General features: G+C 39.5%; 2 protein-coding genes across 2 annotated transcripts; both read left to right on the top strand.

Annotated features, from left to right (window-relative positions):
* Window positions 1-484: 484 nt before the first annotated feature.
* On the top strand, window positions 485-1,587 carry LOC117614820. The gene has a single exon (XM_034343731.1). It carries the CDS (start codon window positions 534-536, stop codon window positions 1,470-1,472), a length of 939 nt encoding a protein of 312 aa, XP_034199622.1. The 5' UTR covers window positions 485-533; the 3' UTR covers window positions 1,473-1,587.
* A 7,860-nt stretch (window positions 1,588-9,447) lies between these two features.
* Window positions 9,448-10,401, top strand: LOC117634616. The gene has a single exon (XM_034368828.1). It carries the CDS (start codon window positions 9,448-9,450, stop codon window positions 10,399-10,401), a length of 954 nt encoding a protein of 317 aa, XP_034224719.1.
* The last annotated feature ends 1,366 nt before the right edge of the window (window positions 10,402-11,767 follow it).

The following is an 11,767-nucleotide window of genomic DNA, read 5'->3' as shown; positions in this document are numbered from 1 at the left end:
TTAGGGTAGACAATATCATAATTATTATCATAAAAGTTAATTACCTTATTTAATTTTTAGGGGCATGATGGAAATAATTAAGTAATTTTAAAATGAAAAAAATTATATGTAAATATCAAAAAATAAAAAAGGAATGTAATCATACGTGGCACAAAAGTCAAAAGACTTGTATCAACAACAACTACGAGAATGACATCCAAATTCTATTTTCGATTTTGGACTTATACCGAATTTTTTATAAATTTGAACGGAAGATTAAACGGAGCTCACCATGGGATGACCTTGATGTGGGAATGAAGATTAAATTAATCGAATTTGAAGGATGGGGACCAGAATGAGGAATTTGGAATCATTCATGATAAAAAGTCATTATCCTAAAGAGACGTATATATAGATCTATCGGAAAAGAACAAGGGTCGAAAAGGGCGTTTCCGTAAATTCGGCAACTGCACAAGGAACACTCGATAACTTTCCTTAAAACTCCTCACAAACTTCAAAGGGCAGTCAGGGAGAAAGTCGCCCGTCGAGAGAGAATGTCGGAAAGAGACGGCGTCTTCTCTCACGATCAACAATCAACTGCTCTCAAAACCCTGCTCGATTCCCTCAAGATTTTCCTGAGAAACAAACTAACCTTCATTTCCATTTTTGCCCTCACGACCCTCCCACTCTCCTTCCTCCTCTTCTCCCTCTCCCTCTCCTCCCACCCGCTCAAGTCCCACATTTTCCACCTCGAGTCCCTCGCCCGCCTCGCCCCGACCCGATTCGAGGCCCGCCAAGTCTGGAAGGAATCCCGCGATGACGCCGTTTCTCTCCTCCGCATCAAGGCCATCTTCTTCCTCCCCAGCTACGCTCTCTCCCTCCTCGCCTCTGTCACCGCCATCACCGCCACGTCATCGTCTTTCCATGGAAAACGCCCCGATCTCCGTTCCTCCCTTAATGCCGTTAAGCTCACCTGGAGGAGACCTCTGGTCACCTCCATCTGCATCTACGCGCTCTCGATCGCGTACGCTGTCGTGCCGTGGACTCTGTCGATTGTATTCAACTCGTCGTGGTCCAGATTCTTCATCCTCGTTCTCGGGTCGGGTCTCGAGATTTACCTGATGGCGGTTCTGGGCCTCGGGCTCGTCGCGTCGATTTTGGAAGAGAGGTTCGGGTGGGATGCGATCCGGGCCGGGTGGGCGTTGATGGCGGGTAAGAGGTTGTGCGGGTGGGCGTTGTCGGGTTTGTTCGTGTTCTTAACCTGGGTGGTGGCGAGGAGGCTGGAGGAAGTGATGGACGGCCAGGATTTGATGGAGGGATCATCGATGGCGACGCTGACGAGGGTGGTGGTGGGCATAGAGGATAAATTGGGTTGGGTAATTTTGTATGGGTTAGTGGTGCTCTGGGGTTACGTAGTTACCACAGTTTTTTACTGCGAGTGTAGGAAACGCCACGTAATTGGTGGTGGTGAAAATGAGAACGTCACGGTTTGAATTTTGTACTTATGTTTTTAGATTTTTTTTTTCCTTCTTTGAGAAATACATAGTTCTTTTATTTTTATTATTTTTAATTTGTAATAAGAATTGAAAGGGGGCAACCTTTTGTAAATTTGTATTCTTCGTCAAGTTGAAGAAGCAGATTAGATTGATTACCAAGTTAATGACATTTTAATTATTTTCCTTGATATTTTGCAATTGATTACCAAGTTAGTGACATTTTAAATTATTTTCGTTGAAATATTTTGCATTTAATATAAATGCTGTCCCATATTCATTGTAATTCTTTTGCCACTTAATCATTTCTATCATCAGTGGCGGCGGAGTTAGAAATTTAATTTAGAGATGATAGGTTTTTATGATAATTAATAGACTAACGAAAAAAGATCATGTACCATCATACGTAAGCGAAAAAAAAAGACCATGTACCGTCATACGTAAGCAAATCATGCATGCCTTTTAATCGCCATTACCGTCTTTATTTGCACACTGGCATTACTCTTATTTGGTTTAAGAAACCACTGCATTTTCTTGATGATAAATTATTTGAGGAATATAACAAGTAGGTTTTTATAAGCACGTGACTAGGGAGATGATGAGCGCTTTATCAAGGGCAAGATTTCCACTCCTGCTTGCAGTTGAGAGAGTTGGTTATTTAGTTAGGTCAAACAACCGAACCCTTATCTGTAGATTATGACATAGCTCATTTATAAATAAAAATTTGTTATTTCCCCTCTATCAATAAAACAATATAACCTTTTCTCCAACAACAACAACAACAACAACTTGAAAGACTACTCAGATAAGGTTGTTGAAAGACAAGTCAAAAGATTATTATTGCTGAAAATTATTTTCTTTTATTTGCACGGAAAGATTGAAAACTATGGAAATACCATATTGTAGTTATCTCCCAACTTCTAAATTATGTGACATTTATTTATTTATTTAATCTCAACCTCAGCCTCAACTTGGTCTTTCTTTTCTTCGATGGAGGTGGATTCTCTTCTAGAATATGTAATTAAAAGTATTATAGTCAAGTGGTACCCGCGGAAGTCTTCTTCGCCTCGTCGTCTATGGAATCTGACCTAGTCCTGGCCTATCCTGCATCGATTCTTTTTGTTTTTTCTCCTTTAAGCTCTCCACCAATCACTTTCTCAGCAATCTCATTGGTCCATCTCTCTATACCACCATTGAAGGAAAGTTATTGTTCTATACAATATCATGGAGAGTGTCAGCATTCGCTAGGGATTAGTGTGCGAGCAAATCTCAACCATTAATCATTGTGACTCTTGAATTGGAGTCAACGATGATTAATCGTCAAGATTGCATTGCATCATGCGCTTATTTACGATTTGCACTTATGCTCTTCAATATAACTCTTAAAATTAATAATCATCAATCGTCAAAATTACATTACGCGCCGTTTACGACTGACACTAACACTCTTCCTAATATTATTGGTACTTTGTTTGACTCCATTAACCTTTTTAATTCCTAGTTCGATTCTGTTACCTTGGCTCCTCGGAAGCTGAAGCTGAATATAGAAAAAGACGAAATGATATGGGACCACAACATAATATACAAAAATGGGCTTTTTGTATAAGAAAAAACGTTATATTCTGGGAATTACATTTTTTTGGGTTTACCTTTTGTCTCGTTATTTTTGTTTGCCTTCTGGACGTTGTTATTCTTGTTGATTAGCCTTTGTTGTTAACTTGTTACCAATTGTTCAGTCACAAAAGGAAAGCAAAAAACAAATACTTTGTAAAGCTAACCCATCTCTGTCGTTATTCTATAGTTTATAGTTTATTCGCTTAATTATCTCCGCTGAATCTCATAACAGTTAGATTAAGTGATGAGATTAGGAGAGAGAATATGACTTATGGCAAAAAAAAAAAAAGGGAGAAAAATTTGCTACATAGCATAGACCTAATGACCTAAATATGAGGACTTCTCTTTCCACGACACATTTAGGGTCCTTTTGATAACCAATTTAATTTTCAATTTTCAATTTTAGTTTCTAGTTTTCAATTTTCAGTTTTAAAAAATTGAAAACTATTTAAAAGTTGTTTAGTAACTTATTTCAGTTTTATGTTTTATGTGAAATTTGGAAATGAAATTTTTGCAGGGCCAAGTTGTATCACTTAGTTATAAGAAAAGTTGTACTCTTCAGAATTCAAGTGTTGTGTATATATATATATATATATATATATATATATATATATATATATATATAGTTGAAGCATATGAGTCCCACATCGGATTTTTGACTAAATAAAATATAACATATTATAATAACCCAAACCAAAATATCTAAAAATTAGAATTTCTTTATTCAACACAAAAGACAATTTTGCCCTCACATAATTTAATAGAGAAAAAGTTGACTTTGTGATCGAGAAAGAATTTGGGAATTCCGCTTGTGCCGTTGCGTAGAGCACGGCGAAACGAGTCCGTAGATACGGAGTAGACCCGAATTGGAGTTGTAACGAAGAAATTACGGCCAAATTACTCACGAGGGCAAAATGGGAATTTGGGAGATCAGTTTTTTTTTTAAAAAAAAAACCTGTTTTCTTCTCTCTCTCTCTCTCTCTCTCTCTCCCTCTCCCTCCCGACAGTTCGAGAAAACCAGTCGGGCAGCCACCTTCCAAGCCACCCCAACGCCACCTCGCGCCACCCCGACCCTCCGGACCGGACCCAGCAGCACCGGCCAGCTCCCGCCATCAACCTCAGCCCGTCCGCCGCCCCTGCTGCTGTCTGGAGCCGCCGGAAACTGCTGGAAAACGCAGCAGTTTTGGCAGATTTTCCAACCTCAGTTTCTCCCTCATCCGGCCACCAAATCAGTCGTGTGAGGTATCGATTTCTAGCTATTTTTCGTGCTCTAACTGATGGTTGGCTGGGTTTAGATCGATTCCACCTCTAGGTTGCTCGATTTTCGATTTGAAAATCGGCCGAACTTCGGCCGCCGTGATCGGCCATTTCCGGCCACTTTTTGGGGTATGTCCAAGAACAAAAGTGACTCCAAATGGGGTGTTTTACCTAGGATAGGAGTTTGGAGTCTTGGTTCCGAGATTTTTCGACGAACCATAATCGCTTTGGACGCCCGAATCTGCCCGCGCGTGTGGCGGCGCGTGGGCGAGGGTGGTGGAGCGACTCTGGACATTTTTGAGATCCTTGTGTCGTCACGAGCGCGTAGGATTTCGCGGATCTCGATTCGGAGTCCGTTTGAGCCCCGAACGGATTTTCCATATCGCGCGATCCTTGGGTGCAGTGTCGTCCAATCGTTGGATCGCGCTGATTTTTGGATATGTCGTACTACATGATTCCAGGATCGTGTAGGATTCGACGGATTGCGAATCGGAGTCCCGGATACTCCGAAATCGCGAACCCTGGGGCTAGGGTTTGGATTCTAAGCGATAACGCGATTTTGGCTACTCCGACCGTCCGTTCCGGACCAAATTCGCAGAACATGGTTCCTCCTTTGTGAGAAACCTTCAGAAAAGCCCAGATTGGCCATCGGAGACCACGGACCCACGGGGTCCCGGATCGGCCGATTTGGCAGTTTATCGCTTAGCTGAGCGTCGGGCATTCCAAAACTGGTCTAAGTGTCTGAAGGGGCTAATGTGGGCATAGGAGTAACTTGGAATGAGAACACGTATTTCTAGGAGCCGGGGGCAGGGTGTTTAATTTAAATTCTTTTTATCCAGCAGTTTATTAATTTATTACTCATGTATAAGCAGGCACCAGGGTTCCGACCGAACGCAGGAGGGACCTTCGAAGGGTCCAGCTAGCTCGGACCAGCAGTGAGTGGACTTTTCTTTCTTAAAAGATTTTATAATTATAATTTCTATTTGATCTTGAATAAGTGTTATAGCATGAATTTTATTGTGAAAATATCTTTATTTTTATAAAAATTAGCCAAGCAACAGATTTGAGGTTTTTGAGACAAAAATAGTAGTTTAGCTCAGATTTACCAGAGTACAGAGGATATCAGATTTTATCAGAGATAGTTATTTTAGACCACCATGTACCCACCCTCTATTTGGTGATTACCCAGAGTTGGACCAATGTCTGCAGACATCCAGTCCGATTTCAGTTTATGTCAGTGCACTTGACTTCGCCTCACGAGTTTCGGGGACGGTCGGACCGTGAGTGCTAGGATTTGTGGCTCGGCAGACTTGGTGTCCCGAGACCTGCCAGGATTGCGGCTCGGCTGACTCTGTGTCCCCGAGACCTGCCAGGATATCAGGCTGACTACGGTCCCCTGCATCCTGCCTGAGCGACTCGAGCTGACTTGGTGTCTTCGAGGACCTGCCGGTGGATCAGGCTGATCATAGTCCCTTGATTTTGCCAGTTTGCCGCTCGGGTAGCTTGTGTGACGCCCGAGACCTGCCAGGGAATTGATGGCTATCACAGGGGTACAATTAGGTGGCAGTTTTAAAGGATTCTTTTTAAAACTTTTTAGTACAGCTATTGTTTCACTCATTTCTATCAGTATCTTCGATACTCAATATGTGTTACACTGATATATCTTTATTTAGTTAAGTGAGCATTTATATAATTATATCTATTCGTGTTTAATTGAATATCTTGAGTTTAATTATGATCAAATCATAGCTTTTATATCCCTATGTTTTTCAAACGGGGGTTATTATGTTCTAAATTATTTTCACGAACGTAATTTTTGCCCACTCACCATTTTAACCTTGTTTTTCGCCCCCAGGCCGTAGAAGAAGAAAGGAAACCACCTGGGCCATCATTTTAGCTCCCGCCCCACCACCGAAGCGTAGGATCTCGTTGTAACTTTTCTTAATTCTGTAAATTTGTATAGAAATGCTCTGATATCGTGTTTTACTTGAGAAACTGGAGTAAGATCTGTTGGTTAAATTAGTCTGGCAGTTGGTGTGTTATTTAAGACTGTTTGACAGGTGGAAGATTTTGGGTTTGGTCAAAATACAGGGGAGACTCTGCCGAATTTTCTGCAGAAGTCTGAGGAAAATTTTAAAAGAAATTGGAAAAGGAAAAGGGTAAAAAGGTCATTCGTGCCCGACATTCACCAGGTGTCGGACACGCACAGGAGTCGGCCCGGATTCCAAAGCGAAAATTGGGTCAGGTCCTGTCACATATAATGAATGTTTCTACTATTAATTTCACCGCGAGACCTTTTGTGACAAACTTACTGGGCTTTGTTAGTGGTTAAGTTGGGGACAATATCGGTGTTATTAGTAGTGGACCGCTGAACCTTCTCTCTAAAATTTAAAATATATCTCTTTGTTCTTGTTTTTTAGACACACACACACACACACACACTCTCTCTCTCTCTCTCTCTCTCTCTCTCTCTCTCTCTCTCTCTCTCTCTCTCCATTTTTGTCTCTTCATGCAACTCGGGCCACCACACACGGCTCATGCCACCCGGTTCTCACTATAGAGAAAACTTCGTACCATTGTTTAGCTAACTTAGTCATCGGTGGGCCTTTGGCCAACACCCCCTGGGTGTGGTCTATTTACTCTGGTCGTTTTTACAGGAATCGAGGAAGAGAAAGAATGAAGTTCAAAGGTTGAAGGATCTTCAAGCGGATATTCTCCCGCCTGCAAGAATATTTGCACAAACACAACATAATAATGATGAAGAATGCGCATACTTCATTTTCTGCTACATAATAATAAGAAAAATGTGCATTGAGAGAAATAGGGACAACGAAAAAAGGAGAAAGAGTGGCCGAGGGCAAGGGAATTGGGAGTCAAACATAGTGGAAGTGAGAGGAATTTGATAGAAATTGAAATGCGTAAGTCCTTGAAGTGCTCCGAATTAAAAACTAGAAGGATAAAATTGATAAAAATCTTTAAACTATGGGGACAAAAATGATAAACCATCAAACTACAAGAACAAGAAATGACTTTCTTTTTTCCTAAGCCTTTTAATCTCTTTGCATTTCATTAGTTGGTCTTCTGACTTGTATGCTGAACTGAACGAGTTGTTTCGTGATTATTTTTTGTGGTAGTGGTTTGGATGTTGCAGCACAGATAATATTGAAATACCCAAGTCAAGGTCAAGCTCCTTGAGCATGATTCTATCAACGCGTAATGGTCGCAGAAAGACAGAGAGGAAGAAGGGTGGAAAAAGGAGGATATATATTTTTAAGCAAACAAAACCACAAATATTTAAGTGCGTGGTTGATATGAAAAGGTTTGACTTGTGCAAGAGATGCCTTGTACTTCCGACAGATTTTTTTAAAAAAAGTGTATATCCGTTGAAGAGTTGTGAGGGAGAGCAAGTCTCCTCCAGAATATATGACATAGAAGTAGACCGAGAGCAAAAGAAGCTCCTCTCTGTTTCATGTTCAGTTTTTTATTCCTCTGCATTCCATTGTTTAATCTTAATGCTTGATAAATTATGCAGCTAAAGTTTGTGAGTGTGCATAGGTTGAAATCAATATTCCAACAATTTTACGCTGCACGATCTGCTGGACGGCTAAAATTGAAGTTCCGCATCAAATTGGGAGAAAAACGACGTACATACATGATAGTAATGCATTGTCTGCAGTATAAGTAAAAAATTACGGATAAAAATAATCTTGTCAGTTGTATACGTTCCTACAAAGTTCCAGTGTCTCTAGCAATTAGAGTGCACAAGCCCATCTAAATATGTACATTGAAGACAACACGAAGTAGGGTTTCAATGTGCAAAAGTTTAGGGAGAGAAACCTATTTCTTCTACAAGAATGACTCACCTACCATCGCCCAATACACATATATTGATTTCTCTTGTGTTTGGTATCATGAGTCTATTGTAAAAAATATAGTTTTTCTCTTTCCGTAAAGCCAAATACAAAAATCTTTATATTATACATAACATATAAATAAAATGGAAAGCTTTTAAGGTACAATGAAACTGAAGAAAACCAATTGATAGGTAAATAAAAGCAAAATAAATAATAAGTAAGAATGTGAGTTTGGTACGTTGAAGCATGTCAAAGACACTGTCCTAAAGCCTTTGTAGCCTCCCTACGTGCAGGTACTAGCAATCTACAAGACTCCAAGATACAACTCTTTGTACACAAACTCAAGATCCGCTATGAGCACGTTCATAGACGGATATAGGTATCCAAGTCACGTAATCATTGCCCAAAATAATAATAGAAGTAGAGAAAATATATAAAAAGTAGAACAGGAGAGAATCAAATTGTGGTGGTGATTGTGGTATGTGATATTTTGATGGTGTATTGTAGTTTTTCAAATGTGAATGAGGAGTGGCTTTTTATAGGCATCCAATAACATGTAACATTCACTACATTAAACTAAAAAATTAAGGCATTCAATATAGGAATAAAATCTGAAAATTAAATATTTAAAACCCCACAATAAATAAATAAAACGATTAAAATTTTAGAACTTTTTAAAAATTCCAACATAGTCAAAATATGTAAATTACATTTATAGAACTTCCGCATTGTGCTTTTGTAAATTATGGAGTTTAGAACCTTCAATCATAGATTGGTCATGTGACTTTACCGCATCTTAAGTTTACATTACGTCACATTTACTTTTCTATATATGTAGCTGGTTAAATCTTGAATTGGCTTGTCCTTCTCACTGTTTTTATTTTTTATCCCATTCAAACTAATCTCTAGAAGGTCATACGTGGATTTCTCAAGTGAGATGGGACAACGTAAGAAACACATATAATTAATTAATTGCCGGCCGGGCCGGGTCTATTCTTCTACTGAGCATTTGCGTGGATTGGCTGTGTCAAATTTTCTTGGATTTTAGTAAAAGAAGAATAGTCAATGTTTGGCTCCGTCGTGGTGACAAGGCCAAATGTGTGGAGTTTTCAATGGAATGGAGAAGACAAAGTCAGAAAATCATAATAACAAAGTCATAATATAAATAGGCTATGCCTTTGTGCTCCTTTACAATGCAAGAAAATATTAAAAGGTTTGAAGAACATCAAATTTTATCTTTCTTCTTCACGATGGGGTCTTTTATGCTTTTGGAATTGGTGGGAACTTTGATGGAATCGCAGAAACTTTTCTTCAGAAATGTTAAGCTCATGTCTTGCATCTTCCTGCTCATAATTTCTCTTAGCGCTATCCTCTTTTTGAGTAATATGCTGTCCATTAAACCATCAATCACTGATTTTACCCTCAAGGCAAACCTTCTAGCTATGAACATCGGCACCCCTGAATTCGCAAACCTTCTGAATACTTTGAAAGGCGACCTCCGATTATTTGTTGGACTAGAGTGGATTTTTATTTTCATATTGTGTTTTTTCTCTTTATTCTTTGCAACAGCTTCAATCTTAGCATCGGCAGTAACATATCGTGGAAAAGACATGTCTATCAAGGAACTTCTATCGAGGGCCGTGAAATCACTGAAAAGACCGTTTCTTACTTGGTTTTACATAACCCTTCTTCATCTAGGCTATTGTCTATTTCTCATAACCTTTCTGGTTCCTTTGGTGGTGATTTTCGATCTTACGGTCACTATGCCTTCTTTATTATCTATAATCATATTCCTCCTAGCTCTAGTTTTCGAAGCTTATCTAGCTGTTGTTTGGAATTTAGCACTCGTTGTTTCGGTACTCGAGGAAATGTGTGGAATTGAGGCACTTGGGAAGGCTGGACAGCTCATCAAAGGATTGAAGATGCGCGGATTTTTCCTAAATCTTTTGTTTGGAGCACTCTCTCTTCCTGTGTTCTATGGTGCGCACAAGTTTGGCAAAACAGTCATGTCATCAAATGCTGCCATGATTCCATTGCTCCTCCTGAATTCGATATCCTGCCTGATCGGAATGTTTAAGCTCATGGCATACACAGTCCTCTATCACGATTGCAAGGCGACTCATGGAGAAGAACTTGAAATGCAAGGAGGCACTGAATATACTAAAGTGGCCTTTACCCCACTTATCAGTGCAGATTTACCATGATTAAGGATGTCTGTATTTCTGATATTTTACAGTATTTTGCTTGTTTTGTAACCATAATTTCTGCAGCTCCAGCTAGTTTTTATGTATAAGGTTAATAAAAAAGAGTTGAAACCATCAAAATAGTGCCTTCTCTTCACATACAGGGTTTTAAATGAGAATCTGCTGAGGCTTGGATAGAAGCATTAAATACAATCTCCAGATGAACTGTGGTGTATCAACCGTGTTTTCTATATGCGATAAACTAAGAACAACAAGGTAATTAGAACAAGAGAATCCATTTCTTCGAAATCTGATGCAATACTTTTTTGTCTTCTGAAAACAAGAGCAGCAAAGGCTAAAACAAGAGCATCCATTTTTTTAACTTCTAACTAAGCTGGCCATGTAGGGCCTAAAGCATGGACTAGGGGCAATTACTGATAAAGTTTTGGATTACGAAGGGAGCTAGAGAGAATGAAGAGAAGAACGAGAGGGCAGAAGGAAGGAGAATAATCACTGCAACATTCCGTTCGTTGCAGAATGATGCTTCTTACATCAGTCATCACAACCATTCAAATACACGAGCCATTGTGATTATGACACATGGCACTTACAAGGCATGTGAGCCATTGAAGATGAGAGCTGATCTAAGACCCTACACTTGGCATATGTGACAGGACCCGATCCCAATTCCCCTTTGGAATTCTAGCCGAATCCTGTGCGTGTCCGACACATGGCGAATGTCGGGCACAAATGACCTTTTTACCCTTCCTGTTACAACTACGATTAAAACCCTTCCTTAGACTCCTGCCGAAAATTCGGCAGAGTCTCCCCTGTAATTCGTCCAAATCCAAAACTTTTCACCTGTTAAACAAGCAAATAATTCCACACCAACTGCCAGAATAACTCAAATAAACGTTTCTCAACTCTGGTTCTCAGTTCCAACCAGATATCAGAGCAATTACTACAAATTTACAAAACTTCAAGAACTTTACAACAAAACCCTACGTTTGGTGGGTGGTGCGGGAGCTAGGAGTGGCCCGTGGTGGATTCCTTCGCACTTCTACGGCCTGGAGGCGAAAAACAGTTTGAAAGTGTGAGTGGACAAAAATAATGTTCTTGAAACAGTTTATAATCATAATAACCCCCATGGTAAAAATAAATTGATAGGTAAAGCTAAAGTTCGGCTGTATTCAAACACAAGGCCTTCATCTAAACATATATAAATATATATATATATGTATATATTTGTATAACTGAACAAATATATGGAGATATAAAACATGCATGAATATCGAGAAAACTGGTATAAAATGACTGAAAACAATAATTATATAAAAGTACTAAAATTCCTTTAAAACTATCACCTAGGTGTACCCAGAAATCGCCC

Source organism: Prunus dulcis, chromosome 1, assembly GCF_902201215.1.
Source record: "Prunus dulcis chromosome 1, ALMONDv2, whole genome shotgun sequence".
Lineage (NCBI taxonomy): Eukaryota > Viridiplantae > Streptophyta > Magnoliopsida > Rosales > Rosaceae > Prunus > Prunus dulcis.
This window is presented reverse-complemented; position numbering and strand designations above follow the sequence as displayed.

Coding starts and splice junctions, on each gene's coding strand:
- LOC117614820 (XM_034343731.1), top strand. CDS start 534: ATGTCGGAAAGAGACGGCGTCTTCTCTCACGATCAACAATCAACTGCT.
- LOC117634616 (XM_034368828.1), top strand. CDS start 9,448: ATGGGGTCTTTTATGCTTTTGGAATTGGTGGGAACTTTGATGGAATCG.